Source organism: Neovison vison, chromosome 3 (assembly GCF_020171115.1).
Source record: "Neovison vison isolate M4711 chromosome 3, ASM_NN_V1, whole genome shotgun sequence".
NCBI lineage: Eukaryota > Metazoa > Chordata > Mammalia > Carnivora > Mustelidae > Neogale > Neogale vison.
This window is the reverse complement of record NC_058093.1, coordinates 143,131,469-143,152,532: the sequence shown is the minus strand read 5'-3', so window position 1 is coordinate 143,152,532 and position 21,064 is coordinate 143,131,469. Positions and strand designations below refer to the sequence as shown.

At 40.5% G+C, this 21,064-nt stretch overlaps 1 protein-coding gene across 9 annotated transcripts in view; it reads right to left on the bottom strand.

Moving 5' to 3' along the window:
- The window catches only part of TCF4 (transcription factor 4), a 351,089-nt gene that overhangs the window by 211,427 nt on the left and 118,598 nt on the right, over positions 1–21,064 (bottom strand). For all 9 annotated transcript variants that reach the window (XM_044242915.1, XM_044242914.1, XM_044242910.1 and 6 more), the window contains 2 exons: positions 20,709–20,770; positions 17,351–17,447 (listed from right to left, as the gene is read on the bottom strand). In XM_044242915.1, coding sequence (XP_044098850.1) covers positions 17,351–17,447; positions 20,709–20,770 — 159 coding nt within the window. The remainder of the gene's footprint in view (positions 1–17,350; positions 17,448–20,708; positions 20,771–21,064) is intronic.

The window sequence follows — 21,064 nt, the reverse complement described above, 5'->3', positions numbered from 1 at the left end:
GACAGCACATAGTGTGAATTTATATACTGCCCTATAAGCAAACAAACAAACAAACAATCGACATACCCTTTTAAATACATAAGAATCTGCACATACAGAAAGTGACTTTCCTAGGATCACTAAGAAATCATGGTGATCTGATCTAATTGGTAATGTTTTTAAGCACCACATTTAACTGGATTTTCTTATAGCACTAATGTTCCTCCACTGACACAACTTAGCAGGCAATGTATTTACAAACTATAATAGCCTGAAAAGAATTAACAATGAACAATGTGCAAAATAGTCAATTACAGGCTTAAACTTTAAACAAGCACTTACAATGAAGATTAAAAAAAACTATCTTGGCTATTGGGTCATTTTCCAGGCTACTAACTGCTAAACCATGTGCAGAACGTGCTTCCAATTTAACCATCCAGATTTTCTAAACAGGCAGATAGCTTTGCTCTGCAGGCAGAATCAAGTTGGTCTTCAATTTGATTTTTAAAACAAGGCAGTTCTACAGAAAACCAGTAAGCAAAAGCTACAGATTATCTGAAAAATAAAGAAAAGGGGAAGTGGGTTTTATTTTAAACACCTTAATTTGTCTGTCTATAAAAGTGAAAAATATAATCTTACTTTGGTCTAGAAAAGGGTAGTGGCTGAATAAGTTCTACAACCCTGTCAGTTTCAGAGGAGTGGTAGCCACAAGGCTTGGCTCTTCTGAGACGCAGCACTGGCAGTAGATACTAATACAAAAGTAACATGCTGTAAGTCATGGCGATTTAAAAAATATATATATATATTTATTTATTTGATAGACAGAGATCACAAGTAGGCAGAGAAGCAGGCAGAGAGAGAGGAGGAAGCAGGCTCCCTGCTGAGCAGAGGATCGGAGCTGAAGGCAGAGGCTTTAATCCACTGAGACACCCAGGCGCCCTAGTCATGGCGATTTTTATAAACTACAGAAAAAATTTGAATGTTTCCTCACTAATAAACCACCTCTCAGGTCTCACACTGGATACAACGCAGTCTGAAACTTTCACTCTCAAATGGCTGGCTTCCCTCTCTCAATGGCACCAGGTCAAAATCCACACAAAAGGAAATGACCAGAACACAGTCAGGTGCATGGGAAGACTTTTGTGGTGTGAGTCTACGGAAGTGTTACATGCTGGTCTGATGAATCAAGATGGGTCGGCTTTTTTAATGCACCATTTGTACTTGTGGCTATGTCTAAACAGAAGATGTCAAAGAATGATTTGTCCAGAAAGAAGTCTACAACTGTAACTATGTACTGATATCCCTGATGTCTTGTCACTATTCTGACATTTATTATGAAAACAAGTCAGGTTGACCTAATCTTGGCTCGGGTCAACCTAGACCTGCAATGAGGTCTTATTGCTTGTTATAAAACAGGTTACTGGATGCTAATCCATTTCCTCTCTTTCAGTGTGCATGGCTTTCAGGTTAACGTCCGGCAGTAGGACCGTTTTCTTAAAACTTAGGATCTCAGACCTGGCTCTCAGGGACATTGTATATCCTAAGAACGATGTTTCTGAAAAGTTGTCGTGAGTCTACTCTTCAGAGTCTAAATTTAAGGGCATCCTCTGGCAAACCCTTTGTAAGGAAAATAACTGCTCCTCAATTTAGCTTCAGTGTTACCCCAAATTTTCATATAACCTTCAGCACCTCTAATTTAGTAATATCTGGCTCACCTTGTCAGTTTCCTGCCCTAAAGTTAGGCATTGATGAAGGACACTTAAGGCTTTTTGTCCAGGTAATTTTAAATTTTTTTTATTTGTCGGTTTTTTGAGTTCTTTTCTCATAAGGCCCAAATAAGTAGCCAGTTAGTAACTAGAAATCAATAGCAAGATTATTCACAACCATACCCTATCTATTTCCTGGCAAGGAAGTCTTAATTACAAGACTCAAAATCAAGAACCACATTTGCTTCTTCCATTGGTCACAGAAAAACCATGTGTCTTAAGATTTCTCGCGATGTAATGAGCAATGGATATCACATATGACTAATGAATCACTGACCTCTACCTCTGAAATTAATAACATTATATGTTGATTAACTGAATTTAAATTAAAAAAATAAATTAATTTAAAAAAAGATTCCTCTCCAGAAAGCAGAATGTTGACAGTAAAGAAAAGGATTCACAATTACAGAAATGGCCCTCAGTCATTCCCCACACCACTGTGATAGTAGTGGTGAACATTTACTGAGAGCTTACCGTGTTCTAAACCTCCTCTTTACACTGTACATGCATTGCCTCATTGATTACACCCAACCATCCACACAGGTAGATTTTATCACTATATACACAGGTGAGGAAACTAGTGGAAAGGGTAGAGTCAGGATTTAATCCCAGGAGTGCCCACTGCTAAGTATCACACTGTCTGTAGTACCGACAGAGCCAAAGGAAGGACTGGCACATTTGCAGAGCAAGACCAACAAGGAGAAATCCATCAAGAATAGATACAAAGTCCCATGTGGGGATGTGGAAGACCTGATTATAAAGCAATTAATATTAGAAACACAATGATTTGAGTGGACGGCAAGCTCAATTTTCAGTCAATGCTAAAACATAGGTATTTAAGTGTGACCTTGGGCTGCATTAATACGAACAATGAAAGCAGACCCACTACTGATTAAACCAGATCTGGAATATTAAGACCCGGATTCCCCTTGGGAGAGTGAGAGAGACCACCGGAACACACGTAGAGGGCAGTGACAAGGAGTATGAGCTTAACCATGTCGTATGATATGCTAAACACCTTTCAATGTCAGTTTTGAAGGAAGTGAGGATTATCTTCTTGGGAAACGTGTGGAAGGAGAGACAATATCCATTCCCAGGCAGCTTCAAAGGTGGAAACGTACCCTAAGCTAACAGCTACACAACTGAGAACTTTCTGAAAGTCAGAGCTGTCACAGTGCAATGAATTACTTGTCAGGAGTGACTTCTTGAATGCAGTGAAGCCCCAGCAGAGGAATGAGGGCCTGTTGGGGATCCTTCCATTCATACATTAGTCATAGTGTCATCTGTATGCCAAGGGCTTTGCTAGGGCCTCATCTAGGAGGATTCCTGTGTTGGGAGGGGAGCTGATATAAATCAGAAAGAACATAAGAAGAGCTCTGAGTTCCATTCCACTGTTAAGAATCAGTATCTTCCCCCAAATGATGGATCCAGCAATGCTCTGAAACAAAAGCTTCATTCTAGCCTATCTTAGTGAAAGAAAAGAAGGAAGGAGAGAGGAAGGAAGAAGGAAGGAAGGAAGGAAGGAAGAAAAAAAAAACACAAAGAATTTCAAAATAGTATGTTAGGAATGAGTGATTAAATATAACACTGAAAATGATTTTTGATCCAATCAAGAATTATCCAGCTTTCTTAAAGATACCAGATTTGTAGAGAGGAAAAGATTAGGTAGAGGCACTTTTTTCTTTGCCTTCAACTTAAGATCTTTCGAGAGCAAAATGTGTAACCAGAAAATAGGTTCACTTTTCTCTCACTGGTAATTTATCCATTCCCATGACTTCCACTACCAAATATGGAATACTGAATGCCAAATCGGCAATCCCAGCCCAGAACCACAAATCCATCTACCCACAGACATCTCAAAAATTCATTAGGTCCTAAACTGAATTTACTTCTTCAGTCTCTCATAACCGAACTTCTCTCTATTAACACATCTTAATGAACGGCATCACCACCTACCAGGTGGCCCAAGACAGACCAAGGCCAAGAAGCCAAGGATGACCCCTCCCTTATCCATGCGTTACCAACCCCAACCGTTTCCTTCAGATTATATCACTCAAATCCATATCCTCCTCTTCATCCCCATCGTTCCTGATTCGGTTAAATTTCTCCTTGTTTCCTTTTGGAACTGCTTTCATCGCCTCCTGAGTAATCTCCCTGCCTCTCCTATTGCCTCCTATCTGCACTGTTGCTGGAGTGACTGTTCTTAAACCACAAACTGGATCATGTTATCCCACTGTTTAAAATTAGTCCTTGAGTAGCCTGCCACATGCTTCAATGAAAACCCAACTTCCTCCACCTACCCACTTTTCTGGGGCCAGGATTCTAATCCCTTCCTCTGGGCCCTCCCAGTTCCAGCTGCCTGTAACGTGCTCTCGCTCCCACACCTCTGCACAAGCAACTCTCTCAACCGGCCATTTTGTTTTCTCCTAGACAGTTCTGAATCACCCTTTAAAACTCAGCTCATGCATTATCACTGATCATGTAACTAAATTCATACGGATTCATCCAGTGACCATCCTCAAGCCCCTCTCTCTTGTCTGCCTCAAGTCAGAGAGCCAGCAGACACTGGGAAAGTTCACTTTCCCGGCTTCCCTTGCAGCTACAAGTAGATCTCTGCTACAGATTCGGCCAAAGCATGGTGAGCAGCATTCCACTCAAGGTCACCGGTTTCTGGGAATGCTTTTCTCTCCCCGATGGAATGGGATAGATGGCGGAGAGATGCTACTCTAATTTCTGCCTCTCCAGCTTCCTGCTGGGAACTCTCCTGTTGTCTGGGATTCAGCAGCCATCCTGGAAGAAACTCAAGAGGAGAGAAAAAGCTCAGGAATGAACGTCAATGTGCTAAGAAAGAAAAAGATGGCCACCCTGGTTTGCTGAATCTACACAAGCAACCCCCTCCCTCCAGACATCCCCTTCAGTGAGGAAGAAAGCCCTCCTTATTTGACTAACCTACTATTGTCAGGTATTCTATTAGTTGCAGCTGAACACACGCTTAACTGCTACTGCCCCTCAGGGAATTCTTTCCATCTTCTCCACAAGTGAGGCAGTGCAGGCGGTGGTGAGAACGAGCCCGGGCAGGGAGGCGTTCAGCAGCTATAGCTTCGAAGCTGGGCTCCTCCGCTTACTCACCGCAGGACACCAGACAGGCAACCTAATCTCGCTGACCCTCAAATGGTACCCCCCTCTCCCTGTGAAACGGGAATGGCAATGCCTAAGGAAGAGTTTTATTGAGAGCCCCAAAACATTTTAGTCATTGTTAGGGGAATCTGACGGTTGTTGGTAGCCCAGATATATAACCCAATAGCACCCTATATAAAATGATTATTTCCCGAATGTCCTGATTTATAACTATCTGATACCACCCTGATTCCTTCCTTAGACTATGAGCCACATTGGAGGCAAGAAAAGTGAAATATCACTATGTAGTTAGGACCTAACACAAGGCCTGCACGGCACAGACTTTTCACAAAGATGTGTTGGATTAAATGAATGAACCAAAGACTATCTTGAGTATTGAAGTCTATCAGTTTGGCTGGCTTCTAGTACAAACAGAATTTACATAGATGGTTAAAGGAATACATATATTGACGACCATATGATTGCAGACATACTGGTAACACATTAATTTTATTTACCAAGAAGCCAAACAAACTCTTACAACAGTAAGATATTCTGGTTTGCTTTCACAAATATGTAACTTGCCCTTTTCCTCACTGCCATAGGGGAGCACTTCCTCTCCATCTGAAAATTAAGACAGCTAAGACCCGAGGTGCAAAAACTGCTTGCGGTTAAAGCAAGCCAAAAACTGAACACAGCATCCACGTTATTTCTTTTCTCTCCCTTCCAACTTAGCCTCTGGAAAAAGCTGTTTCTACGAATATATACCTGTGATGAAGTTATGAAGTGAACAACCCCCACTGTTTTGCAAAGGGATGGGGGGGCAGCAGCTTCTTTGATAAGTCAAAAGCCTCCAAATATTAGAATGAGCCAAATATTTTTTCCAAGCTGTGTCTTGTCATCTATGGTCAAACTCATATAAAACGGTATTTATTATGTAGGAATGTTCTTTAAATGCAACCCCTCAAATATACTGCCTGATCACAATGACTGGGGGAAATAGCATTTGATATAAAAAATCAGCCCTCCTTGGGTCATTAGGATTTTCACATGAACTGAGAGCATTTTGTTTTTCTATATGAAGGAACACTCCCTCCTACCAAGGAAACGTGATCTGCTCTGATAAAACCTTAATAGGTACTGAAATTTATATATCATGTTACAGACTTACAAGCCTATACTAATTATTAATGGTCCCCCCAAGTGCACACTACTTTACACATTCTGCCCCTTAACTAGAGCACTCAGAAAAGCCATTGTACTCTGCCTGACTAACAGACCATGTCTTGAACAGCCAAATGGCTTAGTGAATGCAGATTTTTCCCTTCTGTACACTGTATGGGGTTGACATAAAAACCCACTGCCCATGCAAACCAACCACAGCCACAGTCCACCTGGAGGAACCCAAGTAACTTAGGGAGGGCGTCTAGCCTGCTACCATCAGCAAGTCAGAACCAATTCGGAAGCAGTTTCCCTAGTGTTCGCAGAGAACATTACTGTGCAGTCACAACTGTAAGGATAGCGAGTTCTCTTGCTCTGCTTCGTGAGTATTTTAAAGAAGTCACAGAGAGGCTTCTTTTTGTGCTAGAGCAGGTGTGGACTCCATTCCACTCTTAAACTAGTACCAGCTCAGCCGAGAGAACAGCCGTAAATTTGTATTTCAGAACTAAATGAAACTCATGAGGGTATGGGGCAAAAGCTCATTAACTATTAAAATGCCTTTAAAAGACTGTGAGCAGGGCTGCTTTCTTTTGCTTTAGTTCCAGATTGGTGTTCAAACTACAGAGAGGACTTCTCAGTGAATGGAAAATATAATCACTAAAAGTACAAAGATTCAGAACATTTTTATTTTGAGGTAACAAGAGATTTCAGAGAGCTCTTTCCCCCCTGACCACAATTCCATGAATTCGGTCAGTAACAGAAATAGGAAACCGAGGTTAAAATGAAAAATGGCTTACTTAAAGATCGCCGAAAGATTAGCCACCAAACGACTATTTCGTATTTTCCCATAACGACTTACTTGAATGCCTAACAGAGATGGTCCACCGCTGCTTAAGTAGTCTGCCGTGATGGTTAAAATATTTATGCTCAGTGCATCTCAATTTCCAAATAATATTTGTGAGACCATCAGTAAATAAGGAAAAGGGAAACTAGGCAGTACAAACACACATGCACAAACACAAAAAGAGACACTCACACACACAATATAGAGCTTGAATTTAAAATCCTGCCAGGAGACCAGAGTTTAAGGCTTCCAAAAATATGGATACTAGGCTCACTTCCAATTACTCTGAAAGTTCTGAAGGAGATGGGGTCACTAACGAATTTTCCTCCATGTTTGGGTATTGCCCAATTAAGTACAATCAGTTACACATAAAGAGTTTAGGCTTGCATGGGAAGCATTCAGATTTGGCTACTGAACTGTTAAGAGTTCAGCTTGGTCTGAATAGTCAAGGTGAGCAAAAGGCAAGAGCGGTTAGTGACCTAGTAACTTCAGAGACGTAGCCACAGCAGTGCTGCTAATACAAGGCTAGAAACCTGTACCATGTGCTCTAAATGCACATGGTTTTTATGTGTTAATCAGATTTTTATGTGTCTCTTGCTTTCTCATCCTTCTCTTCTTTTCTCTCTTCCTTCTCCACCAAACATTATCAGATATCACACACTCTGTATTTTCATTCAGCTTGAACATGGCCCACAAGGGGGTGGAACTTAATTAATCACTTCCACATTCTGCCAAAATTCACGACATGCTTCTCAAGTTTGCATATCACTTTTGCCAAGCTGGTCAGACCCAATAAACAGAAAAGCCACCTTGATAAAATAAAACTGGGTGGAATAATAATTCACAGTAACTCCTTGTTCAGCTTACCATCCTGCATTTCACCAGTCCTCGGGCTTTACTGGGATTTTTAACCTATGGGAAAGCTCACAACATTTCCTTTGATTCATTAACAATTTCACCAGCTATACTTTACACCAACTTAAAGTGAAACTTTCTTATCCTTTTTTTTTTTTCTTTTTACAAATACACATGTGTCAAGGAATTGAGAAGTGATTAAGAAACAATCATTGAGGAGATGAAAAGTGTTTGGGCCGTAACTATTATGTACTTAGGAATCAATTTAATTTAATACCAATCTATGCTCCATACATCTTCCAACTGGTGATCCCTAGGCCTGATATTCTCCAAAAGGAAATGAAATGAGATCCACTAAATGCCTCTTTCTGTTCAAAAATAATACACGGTTCCTTAGGGAGGACCCAGAAACCCTCTGAAATGGAGAGAATCAGAGGATAATCACATGCAGAGCAACATTCTATGCCCAGCTTCTCCGGAGAAGAACCAACCAAGGTGGGTGAGGTGGGTCTCTAACACATTCCTGAGAACGTGGAAGGTCTGGGGAACAGTATCTCCTTGATGAAAAGCAACCTACCTAGAGGTTGCTCATCACTGACATGGCCTACGATGCAGGCGAAGAAATCTCCACTTGCCAGTGGGCTTCCCAACCTCACCATTCAAATACCACACCAAGGTGCTTTTAGCCATGTGTCACAACAAAACCTGAGAATATTGAAGTTGGAGAGACAAATGGCTGGAGGCAAATCTCTCACAAGGGGCATATCCGAACTCAACAAAGTTGTCCCCAAAAGAGGAACTTACTTTAGAGGCTTACTGTTTTCGTGAATTGGCTAAAAAAGAAATCTTTCCATCTTGGTCTTGATGTTTAGAGAACCAAGCATTCTAGACTATCTCCACCTGTCCTTGCCTTCTGTTCCAGTCCCCTTAGAAGGTAAAGCTGTCTTAAAGCTACCAGCACCCAAGACCCAACGTCTATACAGTTTCCAGTGACTTGCAGACAGAAGTGACCGGCACCAACGTGTAGGCTTCCGGTACGTAAGAGAACAATCACCGGGCAGCTGTTCCAACGTGTGTCACTTCACTGCCCTGCTCACAGTGATTGGGGGGGGGGGTGATGACAGGTATCACCCACAGAAGTGAGAAAGGTGGGGATCATAAGAAATGTATCCAAAGTCCTAGCACCAGGATGTGGAACAGGCGAGACTAAGGCTGCATTGACTCTTGGCCCAGCCTGCTATTCCACAACGCCTCTCAAGACGTGCAGTGCTTAAAACTGGGTTTCTTTGCTGCTGCGGTCCTAAGGAAGGTGATAATATGAACGGAGCAAATAGACTCATTTCTACTGATGACCCATATGGGCATTTAGGTAGACACACAGCTTTCGTGGACATGAGTTCCGAGACCCTGTACCGGTACTGATGTTTCTCCTGGAGCCAAGGGGCCGTGAAAAAGGGCTTAATCCCCCGACTCAAGGATCCAGTCAAGAAGTAGATTACTGGTTAATGCTATCCCAGGCATCTTTGAAATATCAACCTTAGGCAAAATTCTAAGAAGCCATCTTTCCAATGAGAAGCTGAGAGAAAATTCTGACCACTCAATAAAAACAGCACAATTCATATCACTTCCTAGCTTTCCCTTAAAGGTATATGGTCTATTCCCCCACCGGTGTTCTCACCAGCCTGATTCATGCCGTGATTCCGTTCAACAGCGGTGGGAAACTTCTGGCCAAGAGTTGAATCCAGCTCTCGCCACAATCATGAGGTCTTGGCGGGTTCAGTAAAACTAAATGTCTTTTGGCTGCACTTAATCCTTTACATTAAAGATCAACCAATACAACTATGTACATACTAAAATAAAAGAGCGGGTGTTCTTTGCCCCCGGCAATGGGCATTCTTGTCTGAGTGCTTCACAATGACATGGCAGGGTGATGGAGGTAAGCAGAGAAGCGACCATCTGACTGGTCAGCAGAGGTACTGGGAAAGCTCTCTGCCTGGCACTCGTCATGGCATGTCCTGGGACCTCGTGGCTCCAGGATGCCAGGCCTGCTCTGAATGGCTGTTGTGGGACCATGGAAGAGGCTGATGCAGAGCTAATCGGTGCTCTGCAGAGCGGCAGGAACCCAAGCCAGAGACCTAAAAGAGAAGGTTCTGGGTCATGCGTACATGTAGACGGTCGACTCTGGCTGGCTACTGCCTCACCCAAAGAGGACAACGAAGGCACAAGCCTCAGAGATGAAGTGGGGACCCCATGCCTCAGACGCCTTCCCGTGCCTGACTCTCCCATCTGCGCCTCCTCTACCTGCCTCATTTCAACTACCTTTGTTTTCTACTCCCCATCTCTTTGTCCCTTTCTCTAACTTGATAACCAAAATTTCGAGTTGGGACCCACTTCATAGTTTCCTTACTGCATGAAAGTTTGAGCCTTTTTTCTTAATTTTCCAGACTGTGAAGTTGAAAATCACGTATTTTTCTCTGAGAAGAAGCTAAATAAAACCCTGTAAGTCAACAAGCCTGACAGGCATCCCAACTCCCTTCTCTCTTGTCTCTTTCCACTGACTAGGCCGGAGGAGCTGTTGGGTACCTTTCCACCCCCACCCGAACTTTGTAGCTAGACATGGCCAGGGGATGTAGGGGATGTAGGGGAACAGGGGTATCACACGGCCGGACTCCCTTTCTCCTGCTTCTTGCTGCATCAGACCCACACTTGACATCTAAAGCTATGACAGTCATCTTGAGACAATGAGGGAAAGCACGGAAGAACCACCCAGACACCTGCCTGGGTCTCAATGAGCTGCAAACCAATTTTAGCAGCAGCCTACCACTGGACTTCTAGTGGAAGAAAAATTCTTCTTAAGCAACCATTTAGTCACATTTTCCATTACTTCTAAGAAAAAGCATTCCTCCCCAACACAAACTACTTTTTACTTTTATTTAACTCTAACATGATGTTATTTTCTCTTAGAGTCCATAACTTTTTATGTGAGAAATCTTCCTCTGGAATTTAGAAGTGCTACAGTTTTCTGTCGGCTATAGTTTTCAAATAATGTTTTTCTGCTATCAGTTCTTCAAATTTCAAAAAACCTGATGGATGAAAGTATTTGATTATCACAGCACTCAGTAGAGTACGGCATACGGTAAAAGGCTGAGTGGAAAGGAAGCAAGGCCGATGAACGACGGACAGACATTTTTATGGATTGGACAAGAAGAATTAAGTTCTCCTATCTGAAAACTGGAAATGCTCAACTTTTTTCAATAGCCTTTCAAAAAAGAATGACATTACTTATTTTTTATAAATAAAATATTTTGTGGTATGTTTGGTGAATACTGATATCTACCATGCTGTAATATGATTCACTCCCTGACACTGGAATAGTCTGCACAGGATATAGTACTATAGAATGAATTTCTGCTAAACCAGCTCTGGTTGAGGGTTTTCTTCCTGATACAGTGAAATGGATGTAGGCCTGATTTTAATTTATGGGCTTTTCATTCAGGACTTAAACCCTCTATATCTGATTTCCTGATTTATTCGTGAATGAAACCCTCAACAGTCATCTGTTGAGGTCCTACAGCTCTAAACCAGGCACTGGCTCATGCATAACGCTTTTCTCCTGGTGATGTAACTTAATGAGTAATTATTTTATTCTCGATCAATCCAATCTCCTAACTACAGATATGGGACGAGCTGAGGTAGAAAAGAAACATCCATTTGAATCATGCTTTAAAGAATAACATTTGGAAAACACATCACTAGCAAAGTTACTTGAAGGTATCATAAAATAGAGATGAATGGATTAGAAATAACGATAAAACAACTCTAAAGATAAAATACAGCAGAAGGATAAGATGGCACACCTAAAAGATCAATGGACCATTAGATGAGAAAATTACCTCAGAGATCATCTAAAGGTCTGTTCTACCCTCAATCTAGAGATGTGAGAAAACCTGACCTGAGGAGCCACCCACGGGCTGCAGCAAAGCAGAGAGCAGAAAAGCCAGTTCTTTGGCTCCCAGACGTAGCTCAAAATCAGGATTAACAGTATCACTTGGGAAGACACTTCAAATAGTCTTATTTGTTCAAAATCTGGGAAGACATTTTAAGTTAACGTCTTCAAACAACAAAACTCCTGAACAAAGAAAGCAAACACCAAATAACACCACAATTAAAATGTGTCTTCTCTCAGCAATTGCTTGCTACCACATTACCAGTTCAATAGATAACAGATGATATCAAGAAAACCTCAAGAAAAAAAAAAAAAAGTCATTAAAAAAAGAGGACACTGAGAATACACAGACAGCCCTAACCAATGAAGCTGCAGGCTCTCTGCTCTTACTATCGAACTTCAGAACAATCAATCTAAAAGTGAACGAAAATGTCTAGAGCCAACATCCTTAGTCATAACTGCATTTTCATGAAGTTACTAAAACAGTATCTGACCTCTGGCACTTTAGAAAAAATCAAACACTTGGCATTGTCATACAGGTTTTGTTTTTCTTTGTGTTCTTCCCGCCCCCCCCCAAATATTTAAATTCCTGTGTGGAAAGAAAACGTCTGACAGAGAGGTCAAGTTAAATCTTACCCATGCTTCGAAAAAAAACTGTGTCTCTCTGAGATTATTGTACGTTAAGGTTTTCAAAACCTCTTCGTTTAGGTTTATTTCCAGTTTTACAATGAAAAGAAAAACTCCCTGTATTAGCATCTACTCACATTCGCCATTTTACAAGAAGACTGTGCCACTGGCCTCAGCCACAGGGATTTGAAAACACTCACAACACTTCACCTTTATGCCGGGCTAAACTCAGGGTAGTCATAAACACTTTGAAGTAATACAAACCTAAATATTCCCGCTAGGCCAACGGAGCAGTGGAACCGAATTATAATGAGCTAGCAGCTGTCACAATATGACCACAGTAACCAAATCAAAATATCAACCGCTAACCCAGATGAGATTCAAAGGTCATCCTATAAGCCAGCAGCTTTCTTCAGTCCTGCCTGAAACCCCGATCTAATCCTGCAGTAAAATGTTCCACTGAGCTAGTTTAGAAACCAGTTACCCTATGGTGGAAAATGATTTAGGGCTCTGGTGGAGTACCGTTAGTGGGACTAGAACCAAACACCACAACAAGGAAACCGAACCATTCACGACGGGACACTTAGGAACCCAGCAGCTGAGGCTGAACCACGCTGCACCCAACTGCCCAAAAGGATCACTTTTCACATCCTTCAGTTACCGATGCTTGTCTGTCATCTTACTGGCAAGTTGCTCACTCAAACAATCTGGTTTTCAATTAAGGCTCTGGAACAATAGAAGGAAAATGCATGCTTAGGTCCTTCCTCAGATCAAAAAGTATTAGTTAGAAAATATATCGTTTCCCATTGTAAAAACATTTGGACAATTACCTGCAAAAGTTTAATGGTTGCAAGAAAACAAGCAGGGACAGGAATGTTAAAAAGTCCATACTCTTTGCATATAGCTCTTTTCAGTATTTTCAAACTATTCCATAGCATATAATCCTCTTAAAAACCCAAGACTCAGACCCACGGCCCCTTTGTCCCATTGGCATATTCTGAAAGCTACTCACTGACCACCTATAAAGGTTTAGTCAAACTGTTAAAAAACTGTAGCGAACAAGTTTCCAGCAGATCAAGTGTATGTTTTTATCATTAATAACCATCCGTCGTCACAAAGAAAAAGCGTGTTGTTTTTTCCAGATGCGAAATGGGACATGGCATTTCAAAGAAGCAAAAATGCAAACTGGCTTGCTTGTCTCTGCCCAACGAAAGCAGTGGTTGAGGATTCAGGAAATGTCAGGTAAAAGAGTAGAATACACAAATATTGGATCACTTTACTGTACACCTGAAACTAGTATAATGTCATCTGTCAATTATACCTCAATAAAAAAATAAAAAACATTTTAAAAAGAGAGTACATACACGAATTGGTCAGGGTAGGCAGTCAGCTAGATGACTCACTAATGTAGTCTCTCAGTTCCCCAAGACCTCCCCCACAGGAGAGGGAAAAAAGTCATGCACACTTATTTTTATTTTAAATTAGGGGCTGGCTTTTTTGTTTATTTTAGTTATGTTTTCCTTTACAGGATTTACACAATCTCAACTTCCAAAACTTGGTATGGCAACTATAAGTACGGACAGTAATGGAAAAAGTGGTGCAGCCTCATTGACAAAGAGGGGTCATTAATTCTAGTGGAATAGGCATGTGTGTGCACGCGCACGCACCCGCACCCGCACCCGCGCACGCACCCGTGCACGCACCCGCACCTGCGCACGCACCTGCACCCGCGCACGCACCCGTGCACGCAGGTAGGCGCATTTGTATTCATTTGTTCATTTTTTAGTTTAGGGATTCACAAACTATCCAATAGGATACTACATTCGGTTTTGCAGGCTTAAAGAATAAATTAATGGAGATACTATTACCTATATACCGTTCTGCAAAAACTTGAGATACACAAATGAGTTGAGCTTTGGCATTCTGGTGCCAAACCTAAGTATTCTATCACAAAAACTGGAATATTGACACAAAACCATTCCTGTGACATCAGAAAGTTCACGGTTGTAATAAAGGGCTTTTGTTACATAAGGGTTTATGAGCAAATGGTAGCAATGCCTGCATCATTTCCAAAATAGCATATTGCCATTAAGAACAAAATATATAATAATAATGCACTCCCAAAAGGAGAGAGCAGTTCATTACTTTTTTCTGTCCTTGCAATAAAATAAAACCCCACTAAATGAACAGTTTACTTAAAAAAAAAAAAATCAGGTCATCTGCAGTTAATAACTCTTTCCCGTAAAATTAGTGTCACTTGTTTCTGTAGCAGACGCCTAATTCAGTCACAGGCTTGATTGATTTGACAACAGAGAATCTGGTCCAATAAAGTGGCTGATTTATTTCTTATGCTATAGCTTTTACCCTAATGTGACATCACAGCAGAATTAAATCTTTGACATGCAAAGAAATCCTTTGTAATTTAAATGAAAACTAAAGATTCTGAAAGCGGGTATTGACTGTTGTCAAAAACTTTCAGTGATGTCTAATGCCTTCTTTTTTGGTAGAATAAAAACTTCAAGTCCACCGAATACGGATTTGGACACAAAGAGCAGCTCAGAGTAGAGCAGACCATGTATTCCATGAGTTCAAACTGGTGGCTACATTTATAGATTTCATTTTATCTTCGTGTCCATTTGTAAATTGGTTGTCTTTAATTTCTGGAAGACAACCTATCTTCTCTTTAGAAAAGCACAGCATAAACACCAAACACGGCCCATCTCAAACGTGGTTTTATTTTCAATAAACAGCAGCTTAGGCAAAAATCAATGAGAATCTTTGTTCCCCTGATCTAGCCCTGAGATAGTCAAGCCAGATCCGGAAGGCGCTTGGGATGTGAGACCGGGATGGTAAGAGTTAATGCGGCCTCGTGGGCAGTCCTCTGAAAATATTTTTAAATTCTTTTCCAAACTAAAAATGCAAGGTATTTCATAGTTGTTTAAATGTCTTTTTCCCTTTTTTTGCAGACTGTGCCGTGCCCTCTCGCTCCGAGGGCGACTTCCCTGACCCCAGTCTGACACTGCACCGTTAATGTCAGATAAACCATTTAGCCCCAGCACAAATCTATTCTGTGCAAAAATCTGCTTGAGGTGGAAAATGTAGCAGTTTGTAAACAATAAAGAGCCGTGTTTCAGACCAGACAGCTTATCTAACAGAGAAGTCCTTTCATGGGGAACAGTGGGTGGGAGCCTCCCGGACATAGTAGCATTTCCTATCACAATGCAGGAGACTGTCTTGGCCTCCATATTTAAGAGTTTAATGGGAAGGAGGGCAGACGGGATAAAAGAACACAGCTGACATGGACTTTCAGCTTAAACAACAACTAAGTGAAAAGAGTCCGCTCCCTCTGCTCTAGCTCCAGGCTCGCAGCCCACGTATATTTTAAATACTACTTGGATGGAAAAACGAATTTGGCTGGTAAAACAGTTGCCCATAAGGACAGATGAACAAGAACCAATATTTAATGTCTTTGTATTGCCTGGCGTATTACGTGATACTAATTTATCCAGTTGGTCTTGGGGAAAACTTTTTTATCACGTACCTAACATACACTTCTGAATATGAGTAGCGATTCATTCATTCTATTTTACTTTCGCTCATCAGAGGAGAATTTTAGAATCTTCCAAGGGAGTTCTTTAATATGCCACGGGAGTACTACTCCCCATGATGATTATTTTCAAGTTAATCTTTTATTCTATTTTATGAAATTGAGCAAGGATGACTGGAGAAGCAAGGTGTTCGAATTTAATATTAGCACGATTGTCACGGAAGAGTCCAAAGTTGTTCTTTGAAATCTAAGTTGACAGATGTATCTCGTCTTCTGTGTCTGGATGAAACTGTTGCACCTCCCTCTCAACAAGTGATAAAAAACTGGGAACCTGGCTTTAGCTACAAAATTAAGTCATAGCTTGGACATTTATCGTTTTAAAGTAAAAAGGAACACAAGTCTAAGAACCAATAATCAAACACGACTTCATGGTTCTCAAAGTTGGAATGATATTTAAAGGCACGAGCATATGATGTCACTTGAAATAAGTTGCTAGTATCCCTCTGCTTCGTCTACTTTGTGTTAAACACCTGGATTTGATGGTGACTTTGAAAAAAATGACTGAGATTCAAAGACCATCTATACATTAAATAACAAGTAAGCTTCCAAGGCTTAAAAATAGGGACATTCTTTAGAAGCATTTGCAATTATGGTTTCAGAGTGATATAATTATGGCTGTGTGCTTTTCCTGGAGTATGGTCCAACGCCTCCTGCCAAGAAATTTTACTTCATTTATTGATGGATTTGCAATAGAATTTGACCAAGTTGAGAGATTTATTAATATTGTTTAAGAAAAAAAAAACCCACATTTATCAGAACAAAGATCATTGTTCCACTCGAAACTAAAGAAACCTGCTATCGTTCATTGCTCGGGTTACTGCTGTTAGACACACATCCCTACAGGGTAAATGAAACAGAAAAACCCATGAAAGAAGCCAGTATGAAGAACATGCTGGAAACTCGCAAACTGTCTCAAGCGCAGCTTGATTCCAGTGAAGTACGGCACAGTCCGCCTAGACCACCAGCACTAAAAAGCTCACACCAAGATAAATACACAACCAGAACTCACAATCAACTTCAATACACTACTCTGATTTCAGCAATCTAAACCTATTATTAAAGGGGTTTCCATAACCCCAGACTATATATCATTGCCAACAGACAAGCCCGTATTTTAAATATCCACCACTTTATCAACCTTAAATCAGAATACAAGTATTGCAACACTGAAATTGAGATAAGAGCTTTATAAGGAAGACAAAATTTCCATGGCAATTTGATATCACTGAAATCCTATAACTCCACACGGTTATAAAACGTAGTCCTTTACGTGCGATTACCAAGCATAATAAACTGCCAGTATTTTCCCGCAATTTAAAATCACTAGAGTGAACTGGGTAAATATCCAAATCCCTAAAAACAGATCCTCTGTCTGGACCGTGTTCTCCCCTTTCTACGGCAAAATACCAGCATTCGAAAAGTGCACGTTAATTTAAAATTGGTCTTACTTTGTATTCTGGAATTGACAAAAGGTGGAGAGAGATTGTCATGTGACCCAAGGTCCCTGCTGGTCATGTGGTCATAGGGAGTCCCATCTCCATAGTTCTGTAAATAAAAAAAAATCATAAGTTTTCATTTCGCATGAATAAATCAGCATATAAATACCCCCCCTACTGACAACTCTGAGAGCCAAGGAAACTGGAAGTCCACATTCCCACTGTGGAACCTCATTATAAAGGTGCTGCCTCTTCACAGGTCCAGTAAGTGAGGGCTCTAGAATCTGCAGAGTTCAAGTTTTCCTCATGGTAACTGTGAAATCTTACAAATAATAATAGTAGAATCAACTGCAGGAAACTGTTGACATGATTAACGGAAATAAAACACCTGACACGTATAAAATGTACGGCAAATATTGGAAGTTACTAATTTGGTACGCACCCTTAATTTTTTTTTTTTTTAAAGATTTTATTTATTTATTTGACGGAGAGAGAGACAGCACAAGCAGGGGGAGCAGCACAGGAAGAGGGAGAAGCAGACTCCCCGCTGAGCAGGAAGCCTGATTCAGGACTCGATCCCAGAACCCCGGGATTGTGACCTGAGCAGAAGGCAGCTGCTTCACCAACTGAGCCACCCAGGCACTAGGAAGCCCACATTATTTAAAAAAAAAAAAAAGCAAGATTGTGCCATCAGTGAGAATGACCCATAGCCTATAATGAATTTCTTTTAGAAGATCAAGATACAGCCTTTTGAACAACATTTGGTTTTACGGTATTGAAATTTCAATGTTTTGGGATAGTTGTTACCGTGGTTGTAAGGGAACTGGGTCATTCCATAAGTAATTAACATATAAGAACATTAAAATTATTACATCATGACTGCAGAGGAACATCAAAACTTTAGCATAAATTAGTACTTTTGGATTTGGACAAAGCATGCCACAGTAAAAAGAGTTTTAAAGCAGACATTAATTTTTGGCAGAAATCTGTCATGATTATGATTATCTAATTATTTTAACAGAATCTAAAATTAAAACAATGGTTTTACTTTTTTAAAGATATTATTTATTTATTTGACAAAGAGAGAGAGCATGAGCAGGTGAGCAGCAGGGAAAGGAAGAAGCAAACTCCCCGCTGAGCAGAGAGCCCAACATGGGCTTGATCCCAGGACCCTGAGATCATGACCTGAGCTGAAGGCAGACACTTAACAGACTGAGACATCCAGGTGCCCCTAAAATAATGCTTTTAAACTGTCCACTTATTAATGAAGGAATCTGATAACATATAGGAAAAGTTAAAATCATTTATATTATAAATAGGGTTCAAATTTCAGACTAAGGTGCGTCAAGTAACCTTACAGGAAGAAAAAAAAAAAAAAAGTTGATCTGCTCAGCTGGTTGTAGTGCCCATAAAGACCAAGTCAAATTTACTCAGAGGTATCAGTTGGCATGTTAGTCAAAGGGCAGAATCTGCCCACACAAAAAAAGACGGATGCTGTATGAGAAATGAAAATGCATGTCACTTCACTAGAGAATAATCGGAACCCGTAAGGTTCCAAATAATCCTGTTTTTAATCACTTTTCCTCATTTAGAAAAATTAACTTGAATGATACCATAATCTAGCACTGCCAATATGTCAGTGTATGAAAAGATGTTATATATTTTAATACCTAGCATGGGTTTTGCACTCACTTATTCTATGCCAGGCATTGTATAACACTGATTTTTATTTATTAAGTGTCCTCATCTTAGACAGTGTCCTTGCATATACACTACGGAATTTAAAATGCAAACAGTGCTGCAAGGGACAGGATCATATGACCACTTTAAGACGAGAGAAGACAGGACTGAGCATGGTTGTTGGGACAAGTCAGCCACAGAAATCAGTCACATGCAAACTCTCTGGATTGAGAAGACAGACAGAAATTACAAAATACTGACTCAAAATTATTCCCCAAAATATTCCCTGGAAAAAAAATGGCAGGACAATTACTGAAAAGGAGATAAAAGGACAGTCCTAAGGGACCTTGTTCTCAGAAGAACAATTAAAAGTAGTGTTAAAGTGAGAAATCATAAGACCTTAAGTGTGAATGAGCTAAACAATAGAGGGAAATTCTGTCATCTCTTACACTTGCTGTCAAGAGGAATGGATTTATTTCTGCAAGTGTAGCCTGTAACGTGAGGAGGAGGAAAGATTTCCTCAACCCATCCATATAATGCATTAGGATATCAATTCCAACAGCTGGTGCAGTGGCTCAACAAAGGCCCTGGTAAGCTTACAGACCCTGCCGCACTGTGAAGACCACAGCCAGAACCACAAGGTCAAAGGACAGGTGGAAATGGACAACAGTGGCTTGCTGAAATGTCCTCATTGTGACAGCTTGATTACCTTCCTTGCCTCTTCTGCCAAAATAGAAACACCCCCACCTCAAATCTACGTGAATACCTACAGTAAAATGTTCCCTCCCTGCAGAATGCTTCATTTATACAGCTGGCGGGGGTGGGGGGGGGGGCACATGTTTGTTTGACTATGTGCTCTCAGTCTATTTTTAATTTGGGGTATTTATATGTATATCAGAAAAGCTGACATGGATTTTGGAGGGCCTAGAAATGATTCCATTAAAAACAGATTATACCTTAAAAATCCTATAACTTCAAGTGGGAAGGACCATAGAAGATATTCTAGCTTTATTTCTTCATTTTAGAAATTAGAAAAATGAGGACCAATGAAATGAAATGACATGCTCAAGGTCATATACACACAAGTATACATATTGCCAAAACACCCCACTCCCACCCCACGCCAAACACCACCCTTCCCATTACACCCAAACTAACAGCTAAAGCATGAAGGAAAACCATGAAAAAAAGTAACAAAAATTTGAAACCAAATGAATGAATGAACCCAACTGGTGACCAAAGGTATTAATACGACATTTATGAAATGAAATCAACCCTAATTTATTATATAGATTATACTGATCAGATAGAACTTCACACCCTGTCTTCAGAATTACTCTGTAGTCTACACCAATACATTACAGGGATACTTGGATTTTTTTCAAAGTTGTGCCAGCTACAACAAATAACTTTCTGTAATGCTGGATCCATAACCGGCAAAGTAAGGCCAAATATTTAATGAAGGATTTTTCTTCTGGTTAGCAGAAGTGGAACAGGTGTCAAATTCAATAACCGCATCCAATAAGAGAAAGAAAAAAAAAATTGCAAACACAAGCTGATCCTCATTAAACTTAGTATGCATATATATATCTGTGCATTTGTGTGTGTGAGAGAGAGAAACTCACCTTCAGTTTGTCAATTTACATATGCGGGATGTCTGGTTGTGGGAAAAAAGATTAGATATACTTACCCTGGACGGGCTTGGATGTCCTCCATTCCCCCAGGACCCTGAGCTACTTCTGTCTTCTACATCTAGGGACAAGAGAAAAGTTCTTTAGGCTTTCTTGCAGTAATTCTTCCTTTTTGTATATGCACTTTTAAATTAATGTTTCAAATTAATCTCCTGTTGCCTTTAATTAAGAATCAGGCATGGGGCTACCATGATGATAGTGGCTTCTGACCCATCTACTTAAATTAACTCATTTAAATTCACAGCAGAAATGAACTGGACCCTCAGGAACCAGAGGTATGAACATAAAAATTACTTCCATCCTTCAGTGTTTCATAGCCTCAACTTTTATAGACATGAAACTGCACTTAAAGTTT